General features: G+C 44.5%; 2 protein-coding genes across 2 annotated transcripts; both read left to right on the plus strand.

The window, feature by feature from the left end:
• The first annotated feature begins 203 nt into the window (after positions 1–203).
• Positions 204–7,769, plus strand: LOC125507877 (phosphatidylinositol 3-kinase, root isoform). The gene is made up of 18 exons (XM_048672403.1): positions 204–522; positions 615–702; positions 1,523–1,619; positions 1,756–1,914; positions 2,014–2,223; positions 2,444–2,622; positions 2,922–3,069; positions 3,272–3,367; positions 4,028–4,163; positions 4,308–4,429; positions 4,525–4,719; positions 4,837–5,007; positions 5,680–5,817; positions 5,964–6,118; positions 6,634–6,777; positions 6,868–7,012; positions 7,113–7,270; positions 7,376–7,769. The coding sequence occupies exons 1-17, from the start codon at positions 372–374 to the stop codon at positions 7,248–7,250; spliced, it is 2,472 nt and encodes an 823-aa protein (XP_048528360.1). The 5' UTR covers positions 204–371; the 3' UTR covers positions 7,251–7,270; positions 7,376–7,769.
• Positions 7,770–9,244: 1,475 nt separating this feature from the next.
• Positions 9,245–14,614, plus strand: LOC125507878 (RNA polymerase II-associated protein 3). Its single transcript, XM_048672404.1, has 8 exons — positions 9,245–9,503; positions 11,417–11,510; positions 11,599–11,649; positions 12,267–12,440; positions 12,779–12,958; positions 13,152–13,271; positions 13,460–13,593; positions 14,213–14,614. Exons 1-8 carry the CDS (start codon positions 9,364–9,366, stop codon positions 14,286–14,288), a joined length of 969 nt encoding a protein of 322 aa, XP_048528361.1. The 5' UTR covers positions 9,245–9,363; the 3' UTR covers positions 14,289–14,614.
• Positions 14,615–25,928: the final 11,314 nt, after the last annotated feature.

Genomic DNA, 25,928 nt, shown 5'->3' on the forward strand with positions numbered 1-25,928 from the left:
GTAACCTGAGGAGGTGGGAGTGATTTTTTTTAGGGGATTTTTAGTGATTTCGGGTGAGAGCACTATCCAAGGCCGTTTCTGGGCTATTGTACTTTCGTGAGGAATGATTGAGCCCAACATATAGAACCGTGAGGTGCTCTTTACGGGCACGAAACGGCAAGCCCGGCCCACCCAGGAGTCCTGTGTCCTCTCCGTCTCCGTCTACAGCACTTCTCCGTCCGTCTCCTTTTCCGCGAGCCGAGACGAGGCAGCCCGCACGCCACCTCCCCGCCGTGTTCCCCCGGAAAAAAAAGAAAACCTCCTCGCCGGCCCGACCTCTCCGTGCCCCTCGATTCCCCACCTCCGCTCGCCGGCCGTCCCCCCGGCCGTCCATGGCGGCGGCGGCCGTCGGCATCAGCAGGACCAGCGCGGCGGGGGCGGGAAGCACCAACAGCAGCGAGTTCCGCTTCTTCCTGTCCTGCGACATCAGCCTCCCCCTCACCTTCCGCGTCCTCCAGGCCCCCATCCCCCCCCCCCCCCCAAGCGCCCCCCCCCCCCCCCCCCCCCCCCCCCCCCCCCCCCAAAATCTCTCTTGTAGTGTTCACTTCTGATGTTCCTTGTCTACTTCCTCGCAGATGGTCTCGACAAGAAGGTCTCGGAGCTCTTCGTCGAGTGCAAGCTCTACATCGACGGCATCCAGTTCGGCCTTCCCGTCAACACAAGGTACTCTCGCTCTGTCCCGTCTCTCCATACGATCTGTATATACTAGACTAGATGGTCTGCCGAAACATGTGGATGAATAATCTTTGTTGAATGTGAAGTTGCAATCTAAGATAAATTCCCCTGGAATAAATTCGGTAAACTGAATTAGGAGGCCCATTCACAAAACACAAACGAGAAATCAGTGTTTTAGTCTAGATAGCACGGCTAAAGACAGCCATGTTGAAAGATGCAAGCTCATTAAGCAAAACTTGGACAATTCCATGTGTCAGTAATGGTAAGTGTTGATTCAGAACATTACAATTTGGAAGGAAAAGAAGCTTCAAAATCAATCTTGGAAGCTAAAAAGGGATTTAAAAGAGTTAACTAGGAAGTGACAAAACACAAAAGCATTGGAGCGATTGCACACTAAAGCGTGCTAAAAGTACATCTAGAGGTCGCTCAGTAGAGAATTTCACTACACACCATAACATTTTTATTAACTTGTGATTTCTCCTTCCTAGATGTAAACATAAAAAAACATAGGTAATTATGTGAGGATGTATAAATGAATACATTTCAGGCAATAAAAAGTGTTTCAACAATGGTGAGCAGTAAGCATATCTAGGAAAAACAATTTAGAAGGATTTGGAATGGCATACGTTTCATACAATATTGAAGAGTACAGCAGCCAGCAGGTTAGGTTACTGTTAGACTGTAGCAATCCAGAAACTACAGATCTAATATGATATCGTCATTATTCTGTTACTTACCAACCAAAAGTATGCAGTTACCTCTTATTCACATCGCCACCATTAGTAACTTCTTGTAACCTTGGTGCCAGGCTCGAATCTTCAGGACCGCCATACTGCTGGAACGAACTCATCACGCTGTGCACCAAATACAGGGACCTAACCTCCCTCGCGCAGCTCGCATTCACGGTATACCGTCTATATCTATCACGGACTTAGATGATTTTGAATTATAACAAAACGAAACTATCTTGACAGGTTGATATAACTCGTTAGTATGTTGTTTGACTTTTGAACTGTGCTTTTGTATTGTTGATTGATGTAGGTTTGGGACGTGTCATCTGGTGAGGGCAAAAGTGTTGTTGGTGGAGCCACCATATTTCTGTTCAACAGCAAGAAACAGCTTAAAACAGGGAAGCAGAAGCTGCAGCTATGGCCCCAAAAGGAGGCAGACGGAAGAGTACCTACCACAACCCCTGGCAAGGTGGGCAACCTTTTTTTAGGATCATCAATCTCTGCGTCTGGTGTTTGCTTCTATCACCTCAAGGCGAGCTTAACTTTTCGTATCGGTTAGTACCTGTAGGTTCCTAAGAATGAGCGAGGGGAGATTGAGCGGTTGGAGAGGCTCGTTAACAAGTACGAGAGAGGGCAGATACAACATGTGGATTGGCTGGACCGTCTGGCCTTCAGTGCGATCGACAAAGTTAAGGAGAAGGAGTGTGAAAGGCTGGAGAATTCTTTCCCGAGCCTGGTTGTTGAATTCTGTAGTTTTGAACACAGAGTTGTCTTCCAGGTTAACATCGATGCTCCGTTCAGTTTCTATGTGTCTTGTCTTCATTCTGCATGTTTCCATTTTTTCGTATGTGTGTTCTTTTCATTTTCTGGTAACTGTTCATAGATAAAGGAGAAAAAAATCTTTTCGAAATGTTGAGTAATCTGATATTTATTTAAATGCAAGAAATTTCATATAGTGATGTTCACAATAAATTCTACTCTGATTTTTTCCTGCTCAGGAATCTGGAGCGAATTTCTATGCACCAACCCCTGTATCATTATCAAACGAGCTTGTTACTGTGTGGGATCCTGAACTTGGACGAACCAACCCATCTGAGCACAAGCAGTTAAAGCTTGCCAGGAGCTTGACTCGTGGAATAATTGATAAAGATCTGAAACCGAGCTCAAATGAGCGAAAGTGAGTGCAAGCTGCAGTATGTTTTCTTTCATTTGTTGTTTCCCTGTCACCTTATGATCTTCATGTGGTACCACCATCATGCTGTAGTAGCACTCAGAGAATAGAAAGTCCCATGATGAATGCTGCTAATTTCAGTGGTTGCTAATATCTTGATTTTCTCAAATGAATTAATGAGGCAAACACATTTTTATGTTACCTGCATGAATCAGAAGTGGCAAGAAGCACAATTCAGGTGCTTAGCTTAACAGGAATATACAATTGTTGGTTTCTAGCTAAATAACTTTGTGCTTTGTGGGCAGGTCACTTCAAAGAATCATCAAATGTCCTCCTACACGGACTATACTGCCAGATGAGAAGCAATTGGTGTGGAAATTCCGTTTCTCTTTGATGTCTGAGAAGAAAGCTCTTACAAAGTTTCTCCGCTCAGTGGATTGGAGCGATATCCAAGTTAGTAAAAATATCAATAACTCAATTGATTGTTATACTTCATATGTGCATCAGAGGAAACCAGGGGATGTTTCTTTGCTTGCATGTGCTCTAAAGGACCTGGCAGACTGTTAAATTTTTTGGAGATACTAAATCCACATACCTCGATCTAATTTATAAATTATCTGGCAGCTTCTTATGTTTAGTATGTTATAATGGGCAGGAAGCTAAACAAGCTGTTGAATTGATGGGAAAGTGGGAAACAATTGATGTGGCTGATGCATTAGAGCTTCTCTCATCAGATTTTAAAAGCGAGGAAGTAAGCTATCTAGGCACCTCTGTCTGTGCTTCTGTTTTTAATAAATGTATGTGGGGTTGTTTTTGTATTGCTTTTTCATTGATAGAGGCTTTTGTTTGTTGCCCTTTCTTCTGTTAACTGAATTAGTCACCAATAATTATGCAATTCCCATTCTAGAATTTTTTGTGAAAAAACGTTGGTATGACATCTAGAAGACATGTGTTCCTTTTGTCGGGTCTGTTTATTCAGTTTTGCCATCACTTACACACACTTCTCTCATATATCGCTTGCTCTGGTGCAGTAGAGACACTGTCTGCTCTTTTTGTCTTGTATATTAGATTTTTGTAGCCGTCCTATTCTGTGTTTGGGATTGGCATGTTATATGAAAAATATTACTGGTGCTCTGGCTTCTTTACCTAGAGTACAAATTTGAGTTTTATTTTTCTATTTAGCCTGTGAGCTTTCATTTCTTAACCTTCTTTAAAAGAACTTTCTCCTGCATCGCTACTAGCACATTTTTCTTTCCGACCAAAAAGGTTTTCTTAAGGTTATAGATGATTCTCCCACCTCTTAGTAACTAAACAATGATCGAGTAACTAGTCCATGTGACTCTGGGTGACAGATTTTATCATCTCATGCCCTCCTAAATATTATATCCTAAGTTGTATTTTTTGTGCAAAGGTCCGTGCTTATGCTGTGAGCGTACTTGAAAGGGCTGATGATGAAGAATTGCAATGCTACTTACTCCAGTTAGTGCAAGCTCTTCGATTTGAACGATCGGACAAGTCACGCCTGGCACACTTTCTTGTAAACCGCGGTACGATCTATCCTTCTAATTAAATTCTACAATGAATGTGATCATGACTCCATTTGTCACATCTGGTTACTGTGATCAGCATTTCTTTGTTATGTGACTACTGAGAAAACTCAAGCATGTGTTATGATCTTTTGTTCATTTCAGCTTTATCAAACATTGAAATTGCTAGTTTCCTTCGCTGGTATGTGGTTGTTGAGCTCCATGATCATGCATATGCAAAACGATACTACAGTACGTATGACATGCTTGAAGATGAAATGATGAAAGTATGTTCCCTTCCTTTTTGGACACATCATGTTAGCTCTATCCTTCCTGTTCCTGATACGTAATTTTCATTATGTACCATTGTTTCTGTTAACAGATGGTTGCTAGGGAGGATGGCGATGAAGATGGGTTTCGACTGTGGCAGAGTTTATCACGCCAAACGGAACTCACTGCTCAATTATGTTCTATTATGAAGGATGTAAGAAATACTCGTGGTAATGCAGAAAAGAAAATCGAGAAACTGAGACAGTTGTTATCAGGAGTTCACAGTGAGCTTACCCACTTTGATGAGGTAAAACTTGTTACAAATGCTCACATTTACTGTTCTTCAATGCTAGAAAAACAAGGATTGTGTAGATTGACTTGTCTTAGTTGCTTGGATTGACTAATTCTGATAAATCCTTTCCAGCCAATTCGTTCACCATTAGCACCTACACTTCTCCTTACTGGTGTTGTGCCTCAAGAGTCGTCTATATTCAAGAGTTCCTTAATTCCATTGCGCCTTACATTTAAGACGGCAAATGGGGGAACGTCCAAGATGATTTTCAAAAAGGGAGATGACCTCCGCCAGGATCAATTGGTAATTATTCAAGTCTGATTCTCATTCAGTGGAAATCATTTTTGGCTTTTGTTATAGTCTGTATGTCGGCATGTATCACCATCTTTACATACTGGATCTTACATTCTGAACTAGTGGTTACATTGTGATATATTCCTGTGAAGCGGGCCAGTCATATCTTCAATCCTTGCTAACTTGCCACTTCAGCTATAAACAAAATTGAACATTACACATTGTATGTGATTGCATGCTGTAGACTTGAGTCTTCTTTCAAAGGCACATAACTGTGTCCAATCATTGTTTTAAATCAGTGACACTTTCTGCTTAAGCATCGATCTTAGTTCGCTCTTCTGTGTTACTCAGTCATGTTGAGAATACGGTGGTTATAGTTCCTACAAGAATACTAACCACGAGCTGCATATCACATTTCTGTTTTTTTGGTGCATGTATATGTAAATTTCAATGCATAGATAGCCTATGTTTAGCATAGACAGCATACCATTGTATAAATAGATACATCCTTTTTACAATAGTGGAGCTGCATATGAGGCAACATGCAGCATATAGATGCTTAAAGATATGGTGACCGTTCATGTGCTATTATTTAAACATTGGTCTCAGTGTACATCTCAGTACCTACCTACTTGTATGGAAGGTAGGGATATCATGACTAATTCGTGATTCACTTTGTAGGTCATTCAAATGGTCTCTTTAATGGACCGATTGCTCAAACTAGAAAACATGGACTTGCACCTTACTCCATATCAAGTTCTTGCAACTGGACAGGATGAAGGGATGGTTGAATTCATTCCTTCCAGCCCGCTTGCACAGGTAATTTGAGTATTTGAAGATCATGGAAGGCAGTAGCTGTCAGGTTTTCAGAAGACTGGTTATGTTTTACACAGTAACAAAATTTTCTACATATTGTAGATTCATTCTGAAATAGTTTGTTGATTTAAATTGTTGTTTGTTCGCAGATTATATCAGAACATCGCAGTATTACAAGTTACCTGCAAAAGTTCCATCCTGATGAAGATGGTCCTTTTGGTATAACTGCCCAATGCTTGGAAACTTTTATAAAAAGTTGTGCTGGTTACTCTGTCATTACATACATTATGGGTGTTGGAGACAGGTTGGTGCCTTCTCTTTTTTAAGTATCTGTATAAGAATAAGATAGCTAATCCTTTATGCTTAGAAATGAATATACAGAAGCATTTATTTCAGTTTTCTGTACATTCAGCAATCTTCAACTGTGGTGCTGCATGTCCAACTCCATTCATTTTCATTTAGAGGAAACTGAATTTATTCGAGTGCCCCACTTAATTTTTTTTTCTTGATTACTGTTCAGTGATGAAAATGGTTGTTTTTCATGTACCATTTTTTAAGGATTATATAGCTCAACTAGGTGTTTACTAATTGTGACCGATATTCTGATTTATAGCGCCAACAAGATGAAAATGCTCCTCATTCTTGTAAATCTGTCTATTGTCAGGGTATTTCTGTAGAAATTTTTATCAATAGCAAGGGTCTGGTTGGCTGACAATGGCATCCAGTTCTTTTTTCCAATCCTTTTGTCAACATGAGCTATATGCAGTTTGCGAGGAATAACAAATGGCTGATTTCCCCTCCCTCTCTGTTTCTCTCTAGGCATCTAGATAATCTTCTCATAAGAGATGACGGGTGCCTTTTCCATGTGGACTTCGGTTTTATTCTGGGTCGAGATCCAAAGCCATTTCCACCTCCAATGAAACTATGTAAAGAAATGGTCGAGGCCATGGGTGGCACAGAAAGGTAATTTGTTGATCCGTTCTGTCAATACTTGAATTATTATTCATTTGCTACAGCTCTTTGAATCGCTGCAACTTGCCTTTTGGATCTCAGCCAATACTATACAAGATTCAAGTCCTACTGCTGCGAAGCATACAACATTTTAAGGAATAACAGCAGCCTTATACTGAATCTCTTCACGTTGATGGAAAGATCAAGTATTCCAGATATCTCTACCGAGGAAAATGCGACCCTTAAGGTAATTAAATTGGTTTTATGAGTGGATTTTTTTTCTTCACAAAGAGCAGAGCGGCCTATAATCACATTTCGTTTCCCCTTTTATGGTGTGCATTGATCAGGTTCAGGAGAAATTCCGGCTGGATCTGGACGATGAGGAGGCTATACATTTCTTCCAGGGCCTTATCAACGATAGTGTCAGCGCATTGTTCCCTCAAATGGTTGAGACCATCCATAGATGGGCTCAATATTGGCGATGACCACTTCTCGTTTGTATTGGGTGAGTTTGGTGACGATGCCTGGCTTTGACATGATATTATCGCATAATAACATGCTCTTGCAATGGCCACTGATGACCTCCACTCTTTTATTTAATCTTCACCAGCTGCAGCGGACTATTAACAAATAACAACAGATGTCAAGCAGAGACTGAATGGTAAGAGGAGACGAATGCGATAGATTTACAGCATAACGTGGAAATAATGGACAAATGAGCACACGTACTTTATTTCCCCGTTGGACACTTCTAACTTACGAAATGCAAATTTGTGAATATGTCTTCTTTATGTAAATCGTCCTGTGTGTGATGTAATTAACAGGACAGTGGAGTGCAAATTTGTGAACATGCTAGCATTTAACTTGGTATATGTGTGATGTAATCAGCATATGTAATATGTGGTGGCAATGTGTTGATATAAGCCTAGGAAAAAAATGTAACAAGCGGTGCTTATTCTACTTTACCAAGCAATTGAGTGCTCATTCGTTGCCATCCGGAAAAATTCCTGAGATATTTGCTCATGCCACGTCATTGTTTCTTCACCGTGAAAAAGAAGTTGACGACTCGGTAGGTTATAGGCAGGTTTGTTGATAACCTGAGTGGCTTGCAGACTACATGCGGTGTTTGGCCTGAATGGTTGCATCCACCATTTGTTATGCCTGAATGGGTCTCACCAGCCAAGATGCAAAGTCCACGTCAAATACGGATTGTTGGATTTGGAAGGATCTTGAAACAGAGAAGAAGAAGAAGAAGAAGAAGCATGATCTGGTGAAAGTGCTTAGCGTTGTTTGACTCAGGAGGATAACAAAAGCTCAGAAGAGCATAAGCAAGAGAGCGCATTATCCGGTTCCCCCGTGTACATAGCGCGTTGAAATAAATACAGAGTCAGCAACAATTAATATGAATCAAAGGGAGTGGCAATAATCACAACTACCAGCACTAGATAACAAATCAGATTAACCACCGATTTGTTTGTCTTATCACAAATAACATGTTTCATTCAGAAGTCACGACAAGCGGCAAATAGCTAATAATCTTTGCATGAAGAACAACACACGGAAAAACACCAGACGGCAAAATAGCTAATAATCTTTGCATGAAGAACAACACACAGAAAAACAAATTTCACACATTTTGCTGGCTTGGTCTGTTGGTAGTTTGGCCTAGGATCTCAAGTTCTACTCGACCCTGGGGCAACACATCCATCCTTGCAGCGAGGTCCTCTCTCGCTTGGAGGTCTCGTTGTTGGCTGTCGACAATAGGAGACATGGTGGTGGCATTCCCGTCATTGCCATACAGGCGGGGGGGGGGGGGGGGGGGGGGGGGGGGGGGGGGGGGGGTTAGAAGGTTGCGGTGATGACATACCCATACCACTGACGTCGGGGAGGGGGACTGTTCTACCTTCTCCTGTCAAAGTGCCAAGGCTAGAAGCGTGATGATGTCCCTTTCGGGTGAGATGCATCATTGTGGAGCTCCAATACCTCTCGAGAACCGGCCTTGTGGTTTTCAGGTGAAACCCTATGATCCAACTTACTTGATTGGACGATGGCATCTTGTCCCACGTCGCTATCTTCTTGGGACGTCGTTTTGGAAGACCTTCATCCTTTTTTATGAATTCCCTGTGTAATGGAATTGCGGTTAGCAGGATATCGACAGGCAATGTTGGTTGCTATCGTTGTGACTTGTGTGACAACGATGTTGATGATGCACAATATTCCGAGTTGTATCAATACTTCATAGTCAAGACTGAACTTGATAAACCAAATACATCCTTTTGAATTGTTTGGATTGCTTATCACATGTGTCGCGTGGTAAACCAAATACATCTTGTAGGTTTGAATGAACGGAGTAATACAAAAGAAGCTTGCAGTTTGAATCCAGTTCAAAATTTGCAGCTCCATGGCTACTCGCTACCTAGTGTACACTTTCGATGTGTGCGTGTGTACGTGTTAGAAAATGAAAAAAAAGAGGCAAAACTAGTCACGTGCTTTCTAGCCCGAGGGAAAAAAATGGAGGACTAAAAACTGAAAGAAGACGAGGAGCTCGCGACCCCAAAACCCTAACCCCTGCAACCCTCGGCGGCGGCGGCGGCGGCGATGGCGGACGGAGGCGGTGGACGGGCGGCGGAGCTGAAGGACCAGGGGAACGAGCAGTTCAAGTCGGGGAACTACCTCAAGGCCGCCGCGCTCTACACGCAGGCCATCAAGCTCGACTCCGACAACCCCACCCTCTACAGGTGCCCCCTCTCCCTCCCTTCCCATCTCCGCTCGTTCAGTGCGCGAAACCCTACTGCTCTGATCGATCTCCTCGGGCGGAGATGAGTTGAGATCGTGCGTGCGCTTGTTTGGTCAGCTGGTCAGATGGAATGAGGAAATGCGCGGCGTTAGCACATATGTTGCGCTGTTGTGGATTTAGGCTTTGGGATCGATGTGCCCTGAGGTTTGATTTGTGTGTCGCCGTGTTGCCGCCTGCCGAGCATTGCAAATTTCCATCCTATGAAGTATGAACCAAATGACATCTTTTTTCCTATAGGAATTGAGACACATACCATCTCATTTCCTATGGTTTTCCAATTCCTATAATATTCCTAGCATATGGACCAAAGGAGGACTAAATTCCAGAGCTTTAAACATAAATAGCTGTATTGGTGTTGAAACTACATTAACAGCTAATAAGCCTTTTGTGGTGTTGTTTCGATGTCAATGGAAATTAGCTTGTATGCTTCCAATAATCCGATGTTAGCGATTATTCACATTCCTGCGATATAGCCCGTCGATACACAATGTTTGCTGTGCTCTACCATGCGGCAGATTTAGTGTACATGTGACAAGACAAACCATTTCCAAAGTGCCTGTTATACAAGCCAAGACACAGAAAATATTCTTTCTGTCATTTCCTTGGGAAGATTTACTTCTGGATGCAACTAATATTCACAAATGTAGGAAAACCTTCTATTCCCAGCACCTTTTGCTCCAAGCAAAAAGATGTGACTTCTTCAGTTGTAATGTATAAGCATTCTAAGAGTCCTTACTTCGCATAGCCGGTTATGATTAGGTTATACCTTACATGGTATTGTTGTTGTGGAAGCAGTGCTGTTGATTCTATCACAAACCCACACTTTGCCTGTTTGACATAGATTGCAATATGACTATGAGGCCCATGATGATCGGTGAGAATGAGTGTGGAAGAAAGTTAAGCAACCCTACTAACTGATTTAGGCAGTCAGCACCTCAGCCCTCAGGCGAGAGACTGAATCCTAAACCATTCAATCACTAGGGGCGGGCAATGAAACTGCATTGAAAGAAATGAGGAGGATCTGTTATTGCATATAGATTAAGGAAGCAATCAATCATGTCATGTGATGTGTGCTAGACAAATCATTTGGTATTCTGTTTGAGAAGTTAAGTTGGGATCTATTATTGACAGAAATTCACAACATAACTCAGAAAACAAAGCTAATAAATTTGGTACCAATATTGACAATAGGCCATTTTTACAGCCTTACATTAGGTACTATTCAGAGTTGAATTTGTCAAAAGGAAATCTTGACCTGTGTTATGAATGTTGATTTGAAATTTTGTGACATGTTAGGTACCAATATTATCTGTGTCATGTATATAGTTTTCAGAATTTTTTGAAACTTTAAAGGATGTCAACTGGGACTGGGTCACCTGGTGCACCAGATATTCTCCCAGACAGTCAGTTAGAGATACTGAATCCTAAACCATCCAATCACGAGGGGCAGGCAATGGAACTACATAGAGGGAAGCGAGGAGGATCTGTTATTGTGTATATAGATTAAGGAAGCAATCAATTATGCAATGTGTTCTAAACAAATCATTTGGTAAATTCTATTTGAGAAGTTAAGTTGGAATCTATTGTTGACAATGTTTTTCTAGGCTTACAATAATGAAACGATTTGGGAGCTGACAAAATTTGGCAACGGCAACTTGAGGGTATCTATGCCGCTAAGCAGGTGTCAAATTAATTGGTCTGAAATCTCAAAAGGAAAAGAAAAAGGTCTGAGAGCCAAGCCAACTTTCAAGTAGTAAAAAGCAGGCATTAAGTTGGAGAGTTGTGATGTATTGATTTTATTGAAATAAACTTTTTGGAAACTTCTGATATCCTTTTTATTTAAATCACTGCCAGCAACCGAGCTGCTGCATTTCTGCAGCTGGTTAAGCTTAATAAGGCACTTGCTGATGCTGAGACGACAATAAAACTGAAACCAGAATGGGAGAAGGTATAGAAATGCCAAATCGCATTCTGCTTCACCTACTGTCATTTATTTTGCTATCAGGCTTTACAGCCTAACTTCTTCCACAATACAGGGTTATTTCAGGAAAGGATGTGTTTTGGAGGCCATGGAGCAGTATGAGGAGGTTAGAGTAAAAGGCGAATGACTTGCTACTTTTGATCGACAGGGGAGAGGGATTTGGTCACACCCTCTCTTTTTCCTTAATGTTCCGCAAAGTGTACACTTTGACCAAGTGTCCATGTCAACTATGTTGTAGCAAGTTGAGAAACAATCACATTAAAAAATTCGTGCTTTAAGTAGTGTTTCTATTGATTGCAAGTATGAAAAATAAAGATCTGAGGATGTAGATCAGATGACTACTCAGTTGATACCCTTTGTGGTGAAATTGATAAATAATAGGTGAACCAAGGTCTTAAGCTTTTTGAAAATGTTGTCTATTTCACTATATTACGTTATACTTGCTATTGTTCCAAAAAATATAAGATGTATCTTGTTCTTGAATGTGATTATTTTGTGTTGAGGTTTTATATGAACCATACAATGGCATTCCTTTATTGTTGCTGTTTGCATGCATTCACTTACGAAGCCTGTTTTTTGTGGCCAAATTGTTTAACTATGCCCATGTTCTCCTTTATCTGACCAAAATCTGGAAATTATCTGCTCAAACTGTATATTTCTGTATTGAGATGAACCAGTGTTAAATTCATAACTAAGATTATGTTACGTTATGTTCTCGTGCAGGCAATATCTGCTTTTCAAATAGCTTTGCAGCACAATCCACAAAATACAGAAGTCGCGAGAAAGATCAAGAGGCTTACTCAGTTAGCAAGGGAACAGAAGCGAGCTGTTGATGTGGAGAACCTGCGTTCCAATATTGACATCGGGAAGAACTTGCAGTCATTGAAAAAGGAGCTGGTGAGTTTTTTTATTGCAGCCATTGCTACCCTCATAAAAGTGCGGAAACAGGAAACAAGAAGTTTTATCAGCAAGGCATTCCGTGAATAATCTTTTCAATTCCTTTCTATTTTAATTTCATGTTTATACACTTTTAGCATGCCAATTCAGATGCACTTGAATACACTTCTCAAAATTCAAATATGCATACAGATGCACGTCGTAGATTAGATCACGTGCATAAAATATTTCGTGCTATGAGTTTGATTGTTGCATAAATTACAGAAGATATTGACATCTGTTGTAGACAAAACATGTCCTGTCATGTATGTTTCATGATTTATGTATTTCCATTGCAGGCTACAAAGTATGGAGATGCAGAAATGGGACAAAATATATTCTCATTTGTTATCAGTGTGATTGAAACAGCGATTAAGGCTTGGCATGACACAGGAAAGGTGGATGCAAAGGTCAATTTTCTTCTTGATGATCAGAAGACTGACACTGAAAAATATGCCCCAGTGGTTAACATTGAGAAGGTATTATGCTGCTTCAGGACTCTTTGCTCTTCTGCTTCTCAAACTTATACGGCACATAAACAATTGAAAGTCCTAATGTTTTATAGTACTAAGGATCTGTTTTAATTTGAGATTTCTATTTGTTAGTTCTCCATTATAACTTATATCACGAATTTACAACTTATCAACTCTTATATTTTCTCTTTTCTGGCAGGCCTTTGAGTCACCCCATACCCATGGCAGTTGCTTTGCATATTTGCGGCAATACTCTGAGGAGTCTTTTTCAAAGGCTGCTTGCATGGTAGCACCTAAGAGCATCATCTCCTATCCACAGGTTTGATTCACCTCTTCTCCGTGTTAGTGTGATCTGTGTTTCTATAGTGTGATGTTGTGTCCCTTGAACCGGTAGTTTTTCCTTTTTACAATTCATTATGTTTCATCCTTGATAAGTAATGATATCATGCACGGTATCTTTGGTGCTATAATGAACAAGATGGGACTAACATGACCCGTCATATGCAGGTCTGGAAAGGTCAAGGATCAAGAAAATGGAAGCTTGACCAGAGTGATGGATTCTTTGTACAATTTGAATCACCAATTTTACGGAAGATATGGTTTGTTGCTAGCACAGCAGAGAAGGGACGAGCATTGTGCAGGTAATTCTCCTTCTTCAGTCCGAAGATCCATATATGTATTCATCTACCTGTGACTTGGCAATTTGAAAGCTGCCAAGTCAAAATCTTATCCGAATATGTCTCTATTGTAGATCCTGTTGTCATGATTGCCTATTTATTAATGTTGCTTGTGCTAAAGTTTTGCCGATCCTTTAAGATTCCTCTTAAATTCAGGATAGGGATCGACAGCATTAGTAAGTCAACACGGCAATCAAATAATCAACTAGTTGTACCACCGCATTATTAATTTTTGTTAGCAAGGCTCAAGCAACCCAGGATACGAACATAATGCACTCACATGGATATTCTTCTAGAAGTCTACCGGTATTTCTACATGCTTAAAAAGGAAACTGCTAGCCTTCCATTTTTAGCTGGCATGTATCCAGTTACGCATTGCAATCTTGTGATGCTCAACAACACCTTTCTTGTGAACTTTAGATGCATCTGCTGTTGCACCGCTAAGTGCTTTACAACCTTGAGTTGATGCCTTTGGGGGTTGCTTTCGCAGCCTGTTGGATAACCATCACTCTTGCCTGCCCTTTATGGTAATCACAAGCTTTAATAGCGTACCATGCCTCTTCTTTGGCACTTTTTTTGGCAGGAGCCCTGAGCCCTTGGACATTACCATCCACGAGATCCTTCCTCGTATATTCAAAGAGAACGAAACCAGTGCTTGAACGACAGGTGCACCGTCGACGAGATCTTGATTCCACCACCCCTGACTGCGTGATCTGTATTGCTCACGGTGGTTTACGGTTGAGAAGGGGGCAGGTTTTTTCTCACACAGGAAGAAGTGAATGCCATATATCTTGTAAACCGACGATCCCTGTGTCGGTGTTTTGTACACCCAGGCACTCCAATTTTGTTGCTGTGTGGTTTTTGCTGTATGCAGTGTATACAGGATATGCTGGGGTTATATGCTAGTAGTTGCATCTCTTTCGTTCGTGAAAAGATTTATATTCCAGGATGCATTAGATGCTTGTGCTCTGATTTTATTGTGTTATGGCTGGCCTCGCACTTTTTTTAATAGATATAAGTCCCACAGTGTTGTGATGTAGAAGCATACCGAAATTCTCTCCTGATCAATCTGCATGGATGGATAGATAATGATGAAACGGCACCCTAGAAATATGGCAAGTGATGCATCGCCATCCGTTGCTTTTCAGGCGCATGATGGTTTGATATAAAGATAGTAGAGCCGTACCCGCATGGAGAGCTAATTAAACTTAACTAAACCCGTGAGCAATTTGGTGACATATATGTATTGGATCTTTTGTCTAAATCATGAGATACTAGAGTGCGTGTGTAAATTGACTAACTAAAATGTGTACAGCTGCAATGATTAGCATTTCGCGTCCAAACTATATACCAGCACTATATATTCGTACGCCATTATAATCTGGCCCCATCTAAGAATAAGATGTACGTGGATCACTCCAGTCGGCACGCAAAATATTTTGTACTAATTATGATATAAAATAGTAGTATGTCAAGTCGGTATCTGGTTAATCATTGGGGAGGTAGCAAAGCATTAGCATGAGCCTTTCTCCATACATGTAGAAAGGCAAGCCTGAGCCTGAGATGTGGCACTACTGTCTGTGTCGATTAGCTGCTGCTGCAAGCGATGGGCGGCTGCTTTCGGCGGCCGCCCTCCTCTCCGTTCCCGCCATGCTCCGTTTCCGGCGAGGCGAGAGCGACGCCGCCAGCGAGCGAGGAGCATGTGACCAAGCCAGGCTCGCTGGATGGATGGTAAGTGTAAGCGTGACGGGTATTAATGGGCGGCGTGGCGTGGCGAGGCGCGTATTTACGGTGTCACACGCGACCGATGCAGCTCTGCAGGCTGCTGCAGGCACCTACACCGTCGCCCAGGCCTAGGGGGAGGGGAGGGGGTGAGCGCTTTCGCTGTAGTAATGGATGAGATCGCTCTGTTCCGTTCAGTTCACCCAAGATCCACTCAAGATCCAATACAACCGGATCGGTGCCAGGGTCAGGACAAATTACACCCAAATAGTACACGATCCATAGTTTTCTTTTGTGTGTCTGTGATAGAGAGTGAGAGTTCAGTGACATGCCATGTGTGCACACAATACACGTATCCGTGTGTGCGCTGGCGCTAACTGATATATCGATGCATCGTTTTTCTTTTTACGGAAAAAATAGTACCAAGTAGGAGTACATCATGGATTCATGGACGATGTGCGCGTAGAAAGGACTGTGCGCACGTTACGTACCATGCGTGGACGAGAAAGAGAACAGGAATGTGGGCAAAAGCATGAGAGGACTCGAAGCATCGTAAAAGAAGACGCATGAGGCATCTGCATGCGCCGACGCGACACTGGCCGCGCCGGCCAAACTCGCCGATGGGTTTATGGATGCCGCGACGGGCGACGTGACCGCGGCTGCGCGCCGGCCGGGACGGTGGATAAAACGAGAGAGAAAAAGGTACACCGTACACATGCACGCATATGCCGCGAAAGTACGCACAACACAACCCGAACACTGATCCAAAGTAAAAAGGCACGCAGGCACAACACAACGCAAACACATCCGTCCGTGAATGCCCATCCGTCGATCCATCAGAAACTCAGGATCGTTCGCATGATCATCATGACCGTCAGCTTTAAATTTCGCTCCTCCTTTTGACGCAGTCCCGCTCCTTTCACGTTCTTCTTTGCTACTCTGCTTTCTTCCATGTCGTAAAATGGTAATGCGGCCCCCCCCCCCCCCCCCCCAAAAAAAAAAAACAAAAACCTTGCGAAGCCGAGCACGAGGTGAGATTAGGCGAGGTGTCTGAATGCCGCACGACCTCATGAGATAGGTACACTTCTGCAAAAAAAAAGAGAGGGGTTATTTTTCTTTTTGCAAAGAAAAAAGTACATTTTACTATCCTGAACAAAATTGGTGGTTCACATTACCCCTTGATCTATTTTTCGGTTCCTTTACCATCCCTAAACAATCTCATACCGGACAAAAAAAACACCCTAAGTGGTTTACCCAGACCGGATGGTGACGTGGACACGGTCAAAGGTGGTATTTGACCTGCGGGTGGGTCCCACTCGTCAGTTTGTTTTAATTTTTTTTAAAGAAATAGAAGAAATAGCAGCCGGCCGCAGCGGCGGCAGCCGGTGCGCGTGGAGCCGGCAGGCGGCCGGGCCGGCGCCGGGGAGGGCGGAGACAGCATGCGCCGAGCGGGGAGGCCGGGCGCGACCAGGCGCGTGGAGCGATGCGGGCGCGGCCAAGCGTAGAGCGGCGCGGGGCGCAGACGGGTTCGCACGCGCGGGGACAGAGCGGCGTGGAGCGGCTTGGGCGCAAATGGGGCTGCACGTGCGAGAGCGGAGCTGGGAAGGTCGGAGCTGGCAGGCAACCGGGGACGACGGTGCAAGCTCGAGGAGGAGGCGTGGCGGCGCAGGCACGCAGCCGGAGCGGCGACGGGACGGATGGCGGCGGAGCCAACGTCGCGGAGGAGCGAGGCAAGGCCGACCGGGGCTAGCTCCTTCGCGCGACGGCAGATCTGACACGAAAAGAGAGGTGAGAGAAACTTGACAAGGGGCCCCACCTAGATCAAAACTGCCGTTGACTAGTGCCACGTCAGCAACGGGTTGAGACAAATCAACCAAAAGGGTGTTTTGCCCGATTTTGGTTTGTTTGGGCTAGAAGAAGTCGAAAAATAAATTAGGAGGTAAAATGAACCATCCATTTTATTCAGGGTAATAAAATGGACTTTTTTCTTTTGCGAATAACCCGTCCACGGTCTATATGGTCACACCGGCTCCACGTGGGAGCGGCGGCATGCCTTCAGCCCCCTGATCTATTCGGTGTTTGTGGTGGGTCAAAGCCCCAAAAACCTGATTGTAATTTCGGTTTTCTTTGTGGAGCTTGTAAAATTGGCACTCTTTCATACTGTATATTTTTTATTTTGCAAAAAGTAATGTATATCTTTTCAAAAAAAATGTACATTTTTTTGAAACAGAAAAATGTACATATTTGATAGGATAGATATTGACACTTTTCTCTATAAATTTGTTTAAAGAAATGCAATTTTCGCTTTTTAAATAATATGTATGCACTACATCATGTAACTGAAGGATGATCAAAAGAGATGACTTGTGGGTTACCATTGAAAGAAAAAAAGTAAAATAAAAGAAAGGACGAAGAATAAAGGGGCAACTGCGATAAAAAGCTTTTTCAGTTCTACAGTGATATCAAATCTCAATGAGACAAAAAAGTTATATTTCTCGTTTCTTTACTTCCTCTCGTAAGAGGTGGCTAAGGCGAACTCGTCCCCTCCAGGCTTCATCGACAAGTTTATGGTTCATTTCCCTTCTGCCTACAGCTTCGGCTGCCAATGACGGGTAGGAGAATCCTGATGCCTCGACTGCATCTAATAGTTCAGGTTAAGGTTTTTTACTCCTCAGAGGGTGACACTTCTTCATTTAGTTGGTGTTCCAGGCTACAATCTTGCTTGAGTTCGACTGTATGTACAGAGTGGACGAATATTCGTTGTACATTCCTATCATCTTCTTGGGGTGATAGGTTAGGATCTTTCACCGTGTCTACACAATGACCAGATCTGATGCCAAACACTTCAGATTGATTCAATTATTCAACGATGACAACTACGAGTATAGGGTGATGGTCCTTTGGAGCCACATGCACGGAGAGGTCAGGCCGCCTCGGTACAGAAGCGACGACAAAGACTTAGAGCATCTACAGCCGCTCTTGGCAAATTCGACCCCTCAAACGCCCACGAACACGATCGGACGCGTCCGCAGACAGTGACCGGTCATGCCTCAAATTTGGTGATATGCATCCGAGTTTCTTACATTTCATCCCCTAGATCCATACAAACCATGCAAATAAACCTACACACTACGCGACGCTAGCCACCACACTTCATCGTCGGAGAAGTCCACGACGTTGGTGAAAGGATCGATATGGTTGACCAGAGGGGGGGTGAATAGGCAACTACCAATTTTTAACTTTTCTTTATCAAATTAAACTTTGCATCAAATTAGGCTATCTAGATGTGCAACTAGGTGAGCAACCTATATGATGCAATAACAACAAGCATACAAGCAAGCAAGAGAAGTAACACTAAAGAGCTTGCACAAGTAAAGGTAAGAGATAACCAAGAGTGGATCCGGTGAAGACAAGGATGTGTTACCGAAATTCCTTCCTTTTGAGGGGAAGTACGTCTCCGTTAGAGCGGTGTGGAGGCACAATGCTCCCCAAGAATCCACTAGGGCCACCGTATTCTCCTCACGCCCTCACACAATGCGAGATGCCGTGATTCCACTATTGGTGCCCTTGAAGGCGGCGACCGGACCTTTACAAACAAGGTTGGGGCAATCTCCACAACTTAATCGGAGGCTCCCAACAAAACCACGAAGCTTCACCACAATGGACTATGGCTCCGTGGTGACCTCAATCGTCTAGGGTGCTCAAACACCCAAGAGTAACAAGATCCGCTAGGAATGAGTGGGGGAATCGAAAATCCCTTGATGGAAGTGTAGATCGGGGCCTTCTCAACCACTCCCGAGCAAATCAACAAGTTTGATTGGCTAGAGAAATAGATCGGGCGAAAATGGAGCTTGGAGCATTTAATGGAGCTTGAGGGGGAAGAGGTAGGTCAAAGGGAAGAAGAGGACCCCCTTTTATAGTGGGGGCAACAATCCAACCGTTGCCCCCACCAACCAGCCCCGCACAGGGCGGTACTATCGCTAAGAGGGGGCGGTACTACCGCTAGGTCAGCGGTACTGCCGCTCCAGCCAGCGGTACTGCCGCGCAGAGAAGACTAGTAGGGAATATGACCCAACGCGGTACTACCGCGGTGGTAAGGGCGGTACTACCGCTCCTGAAACGGTACTACCGCCTCTACAACCGCAACTAGTGCCACAAAACCCGACATGAGAAAAAGAGCCCTCGAGTCGAGGCGGTAGGAGCCAGACAGCCCAGCGGTACTACGGCAGCGGGGTCACGGGCGGTACTACCACTGGGGAGCGGAACTGCCGCTTGTGACCCTTCGGCCGTACTACCGTTGGTAGTGCGGTACTACCGTTGGGACACAGAAGAGAGAGAGGATCTCTCCAAAGAGGCTGAGGACGAGGCAGTGGTGCCAGGCACCCCAACGGTACTGCTGCTGTGGAGTCACGGGTGGTACTACCGCTGCGGAGCGGTACTGCCGCTTGTGGCTCCTCAGCGGTACTACCGCTGGGTTGCGCGGTACTACCGCTGGGACCCAGACAGGACAAAGAAAAGGGAAGAGATCTCTTCAATGGAATGGAAGAGCTCGGAGGGTGAGAAGCTGATGTGTACATGTTGATTCCACCCAAGCAATACCCCAGCGGACCCCCTCTTGATAGTATGGTGCCCTCTACGCAACTAGTCCACCGAGAGAGAAACGAAAGAGCTACACCGTCTTGAAAGACACTCCGAAGGGAAGAAAACATCTCGTGCCAGGGATGAATTTGTGAACTACTCAAAGCACATGATTAGTCTGCAAACATGTTGTCATCAATCACCAAAACTACCTTGAGAGAGATATGCCGTAACAATCTCCCCCTTTTTGGTGGATTGATGACAACTAGGGATTTGCACAAGGAAAAGATATAATCGTAAGAAAACTAAGAACTACAAAATATAGACGGGCTCCCCCAGAATGTGTGCGCCTAGAAAGAGGAGAAAAAGGAAAGCAAGACACACACATCCGGATCAACACTCCCCCTATATTTTATAGTCCAACAAACCTAAACACAAGATATATGAGAGAAGAGTATATAACAGGACAAGCATGCAACTCATAATATACTACAGTACTGAATAGACATAAGTAATAAGGTAGCGATAGGGAGCATATGTCTCACACCATATGTCTAGAACTTAGGTCTCACGGGCACCAAACCAAACCAAACACAAGAAAACATAAGACGACAAGACAACAAAACGACAAACTCAAAGCTCGGCAACACAAATCCCTACACTCTCTCCCCCTTTGGCAGCGAGACACCAAAAAGGGAAAAGAGCGACGCTACGACTCCAGGTGATGGCAAGCTGAGGATCTCGAACATCATATCTCAGCATGATCGTCTGCATCTCCGTCGTTGGTCGAAAACTGCTCGGCGTCGGAGTCGGTCCAAGGGCAATGCTGATGAATCCACTCCTCCTCTTCAGTGATCTGACCCTCAGATCCACTGGCAACTGTCGCTCCCATCTAACGCATGAGCTCCTTGTGGCGCACCCTGGCATGCTTCTCCGCCACATGAGTCATGTACTGACCATGAGACTCCATGCAGAAAAGCTTCTTCAACTTGTGTTTAAGCTTCTTCGCCCATGAGGGTTCAGCACTAGAGGGCCCAAGATCCTCCTCGTGATCATCAGTGGCTGCCCCACCCTCGGTCTCCATGGCAGCAGCAGCAGCAGATGGACCCCCGGATTGAGGTGCCGGGGTGACCCAATTGTCCTTCTTCCTCAGACGCTTGATCTCATGGGAAACCAAGTCTCCAGTTTCCAGCAACACTCTGGGATAGATCTGTGCCCAGGCCCTCTCAATGAGCCTCATGATGAATGGACCATATATCGGGCACTTGCGCTCAGACACGGCAGAGAGAAGTTCAGACCACATGACATGAGAAATATCCAGGCTCTGTCCAGTGTTTGCTTTCTTCTCATGCTGACAGAAAAGGAGCATGTCCACGAGGTAAGAGCGGACCATATCCAGATTCCCGATCCGAGGGAAGAGAGTCTCACGGAAGATGCGATGAAGAATGTCCAGATACGGAGACAACTCATAGGTTTTCTTCTTAGTCACTGGGTGAACTTTCACAGTGCAGTAGGGCCAAAGGGCTTGCTTGTGGGTGGACGTAGCATTGCGATGAGGGCGGAAACCGACTGGAGTCTCAAGCCCGTGATCCACCACATCAAGTAACTCCATGAAAGCCTTCCACTTGACGAAAAGCAGGTTGCCATTGGTCATCCATGTCAGAGTTCTGTCGACATCCGTCCCAAGATGAACGGTGGCAAAGAATTGAGCCACCAAATCTGCATCGAAATCCTTGTTGAATTGCATGATCCTGAGAATGTTCAGCTGAGTGCACATCTGAAGGGCTTCGCCAAAGTACTCCGGGTCCTTCTCCATAGCATCAGTGTTAATGGAGCGAACATCAACAAAGAGATTCTTCTTGGCCTTGATCACATCAAAATAGATGGCAAACTGAAATCGGTTCCAGAATGGGCGGTTGACCAAAGTGGGTTCTTGGTCCACCTCATAGGGATTGCGGCGACGCCTTTCCCAAAACTCCTTGTTGGTCATCTTAGTCACAGTCTTCCCCTTTGGCTTGGTGACGGATCTCTTCGAGTGCTAAGGAGGTGGAGGAACACTTGCGGATGCACTTGCTGGAGGTGGTTGGGTGCTAGAGGAACCACCGGCTGGCTCAGAGGTGCGATAGTGTTTTGATGTTGCGCGCCCGGGGTTGATATGGCGAGCTTGATGCTCAGGATGTTCATCACCTGGAGCCAAACACAAGAACACGCAAAACAACCAGAAAGAACGAGTATAAGCCAACAAACACAACAAAAGGATCAAAGAAAATGCAGGAATATGATGGAGCTTGGCAGGCAGCGGTAGTACCGTGACATGCTCGTGGTAGTACCGCTCCAAAGAGAGCAGTAGTACCGCTCGAGACGGGGAAACATCAGTTTCTTGCTACCGTGGTCAGATCCGGCACTACCAGCCTGCCAAATTCAAAAATATTCCTACCAAACTCTAATCAAGATAGTCTAGTTGCCTTCTCCAACCTACTCAAGCCTAGATTTAGCCAAAAATCTAGAGATGAAACCACCATTGCCCCTAAGAACAAGATCTGAAAAACGAGACAAAAGGAGAGAAGGAACGGGGGCAATACCGGCATCCATGGCAAGAGAACGAGGTGGGGATCGACTCCACCGAAGGAAATGGAGAGGGATGCCCCGGAGACGGAGATCCGCCGGAGCCCTCCCGCAGCGAGAGGAGGCTGGAGAGAGGAAGAGGAAAAAGAGGGCGAAGCGAATGGGTATGGGGGAGAAGAAACCTCCCCCTGCCCTGATATAACCCCCTGGTCCCATCCCTCCGTGGTAGTACCGCGCTGGGGGAGGTAGTACCGCTTATAAGCGGTAGTACCGCGCACCACCAGCGGTAGTACCGCCCAGTACGCCACGGCAACCAAACAACACAACTTAGCTCGAGGAAGAACAAAACAGCAAGAAAAGAGAGCACACCAGCAAACGGCCAAGACACACCTCTTCAAGAGAGGGCGGTGGTCGAGGCCACCTATGTTTGAGTCAAGAGGTATGGCGCCGCGAAGATTTTAACCTTGAGCCCATGACCAAAACTTGTCTTTGAAACACAACTACCATCAAACAATGGCTAAAGAGAAAGACTTGATCAATTTATGCATAATGGGGGGAGGGAGAGTTCATTGAGAGAACACCACTCCCCCTATGTCCATGCCTACACCTAAACTAGACAGCAAATTGAGCGTGGTGGGGTGTGCAAAGGTTCAAGCCACATTGCTCGAATCAATGATATTTAGCTCATGCCTTAACTCGCGAAATCTTGCTTCATCCAAGGGCTTCATGAAAATATCTGCAAGGTTGTCATGAGTGTTGACATAGTTGAGCTCGATCTCTCCTTGCCTAATGTGATCCCGGATGAAGTGATACCGAATCTCAATATGCTTCGTCTTGAAGTGTTGCACCGGGTTGAGAGAGATCTTGATGGCACTTTCATTGTCACACCAAAGAGGCACTTTGTCACAAGTGACATCGTAATCCTTTAAAGTTTGCCTCATCCATAGGAGTTGTGCACAACAACTACCGGCTGCTACATACTCCGCCTCGGTGGACGAGAGAGACACACAACTTTGCTTTTTGGAAGACCAACTTACCAAAGAGCAACCAAGGAATTGGCACCCTCCAGAAGTGGACTTCCTATCCACTTTGTCTCCCGCCCAATCGGAATCTGAGTACCCTACAAGCTTGAAGTTTGATCCTCTTGGGTACCATAAGCCAAAGTTTGGGGTATGAGCCAAATATCGAAAGATTCGTTTGACTGCCACATAGTGACTTTCCTTAGGTGCGGCTTGAAACCGTGCAAAAATTCCCACACTCAACATGATGTCCGGTCTAGATGCACAAAGGTAAAGCAAGGATCCAATCATGTAGTGATATACCTTTTGATCCACCACTTTACCATTGGGGTCTAAGTCAAGTTGGCACTTGGTGGGCATTGGAGTGGAAGCCGGCTTGACGTCACTTAGCTTGAATCTCTTGAGCATGTCTTGAGTGTATTTGGATTGATTGATGAAGGTTCCTTCTCTTCTTTGCTTCACTTCGAACCCTAGAAAGAACTTCAACTCTCCCATGGAGGACATCTCGAACTTTGAGGTCATGAGAGCGGCAAATTCCTCATTGAAAGCTTTGTTAGGAGAACCAAAGATAATATCATCAACATATAATTGGCACACAAACAACTCCCCTTTGACCTTCTTAGTAAAAAGAGTGGGGCCGATTAGCCCAACTTCAAAACCACGGTCTTGTAACAACTCGGTAAGGTGGTCATACCACACACGTGGGGCTTGTTTAAGGCCATAGAGTGCCTTATCGAGTTGATACACATGATCGGTAAAGTAGGGATCCTCGAACCCGGGGGGTTGCTTGACGTAAACCAATTCATTAATAGGACCATTAAGAAAAGCACTCTTCACATCCATTTGTTGTAACTTAAAGTTATGATGAGAAGCATATGCAATCAACATGCCAATGGATTCAAGACGAGCAACAGGAGCAAAGGTTTCACTGTAGTCGATACCCTCGACTTGGGAGTAGCCTTGTGCTACCAAACGAGCCTTGTTGCGAATGATAATCCCATGGGCATCTTGCTTGTTCTTAAATATCCACTTGGTTCCTATGACATTGTGATTCCCGGTCGGTCTTGGCACCAATCTCCACACTTTGTTGCGCTCGAAGTTGTTGAGTTCTTCATGCATGGCATTGAGCCAATCCGGATCTTCTAGCGCCTCATAGACCTTGTGGGGTTCCACACAAGAGACAAACGCGTGATGCTCACAATAATTTGCTAATTGTCTACGAGTGCTTACCCCCTTTCTTAAGCTTCCAAGCACATTCGTCATGAGATGGTCCTTGGTGAAGAGCTTGGAGGCAACCTTGGTGGCACGACGCTCTAATTCCTCCTCGGGGGTGAGACGAGTGGTCACTTGATCATCTTGAGCGTCGTCTTGGGCTTGTTCTTGTTCTTAAACTTGCTCGGAGGAGAGAACTTGACCTTGGGCATCACTTGATGTGTCAACACCGTCTTGAGCATGATCTTGCCCTTGGTCATGTTCTTGAGGATGAGGGCCTTCATGTTGTTCTTCGGAAGTGTGTGGGCCTTGGGTTGGTGATGGCTCCACTTGAGTGGATCTTTGTCCTTCTCCTTCGGCCACAAGGGGTTCCTCAATGGGTAGGATAAAGCCAACACCCATTCTTCTTATGGCTTGGGGAGGAATTTCATCACCTACATCACAAGTGCCACTTTGCTCCACTTGGGAGCCGTTATTCTCATCAAACTCCACGTTACACGTCTCCTCAATAAGTCCCGTGGATTTATTGAGGACACGGTAAGCATGAGAGTTTGTAGCATAGCCAACAAATATGCCTTCATAAGCTCTAGCCTCAAATTTAGACAACCGAACACCTTTCTTGAGAATGAAACACTTACACTCGAATACCCGGAAGTACTTGAGGTTGGGCTTGTTACCAGTGAGTATCTCATATGGAGTCTTGTTCAAGCCCTTGCGGAGGTAGAGCCGATTGGATGCATGACACGCGGTGTTGATGGCTTCGGCCCAAAAATTGTACGAAGACTTGAACTCCGCCATCATGGTCCTTGCCGCATCCATCAACGTCCGGTTCTTCCTCTCTGCAACACCGTTTTGTTGAGGGGTGTAGGGTGTGGAATATTGATGCTTGATTCCCTCATCACTAAGAAACTCATCCAAGGTGTAGTTCTTGAACTCGGTGCCGTTGTCACTTCTTATTGTCAAGATCTTTGCATTGTGTTGACGTTGTGCTTCATTTGCAAAGTCAATGACGGTTTGTTGGGTCTCGCTCTTCCTCTTGAAGAAATTGTTGGAAATATGCCCTAGAGGCAATAATAAAAGCATTGTTATTATATTTCCTTGTTCATGATAATTGTCTTTATTCATGCTATAATTGTATTATCCGGAAATCGTAATACATGTGTGAATAATAGACACCAACATGTCCCTAGTAAGCCTCTAGTT

Source organism: Triticum urartu, chromosome 5 (genome assembly GCF_003073215.2).
Source record: "Triticum urartu cultivar G1812 chromosome 5, Tu2.1, whole genome shotgun sequence".
NCBI classification, from domain to species: domain Eukaryota; kingdom Viridiplantae; phylum Streptophyta; class Magnoliopsida; order Poales; family Poaceae; genus Triticum; species Triticum urartu.

What these genes read in the sequence shown, in the direction of transcription:
- LOC125507877 (XM_048672403.1), top strand. Translation starts at nt 372, where the DNA reads ATGGCGGCGGCGGCCGTCGGCATCAGCAGGACCAGCGCGGCGGGGGCG. An exon ending in CATCCCCCCCCCCCCCCCAA is followed by an intron (nt 523 to 614) that starts GCGCCCCCCCCC and finishes ACTTCCTCGCAG; the next exon opens with ATGGTCTCGACAAGAAGGTC. An exon ending in CTACCACAACCCCTGGCAAG is followed by an intron (nt 1,915 to 2,013) that starts GTGGGCAACCTT and finishes TAGTACCTGTAG; the next exon opens with GTTCCTAAGAATGAGCGAGG.
- LOC125507878 (XM_048672404.1), top strand. Translation starts at nt 9,364, where the DNA reads ATGGCGGACGGAGGCGGTGGACGGGCGGCGGAGCTGAAGGACCAGGGG. An exon ending in GACAACCCCACCCTCTACAG is followed by an intron (nt 9,504 to 11,416) that starts GTGCCCCCTCTC and finishes AATCACTGCCAG; the next exon opens with CAACCGAGCTGCTGCATTTC. An exon ending in CCATGGAGCAGTATGAGGAG is followed by an intron (nt 11,650 to 12,266) that starts GTTAGAGTAAAA and finishes GTTCTCGTGCAG; the next exon opens with GCAATATCTGCTTTTCAAAT.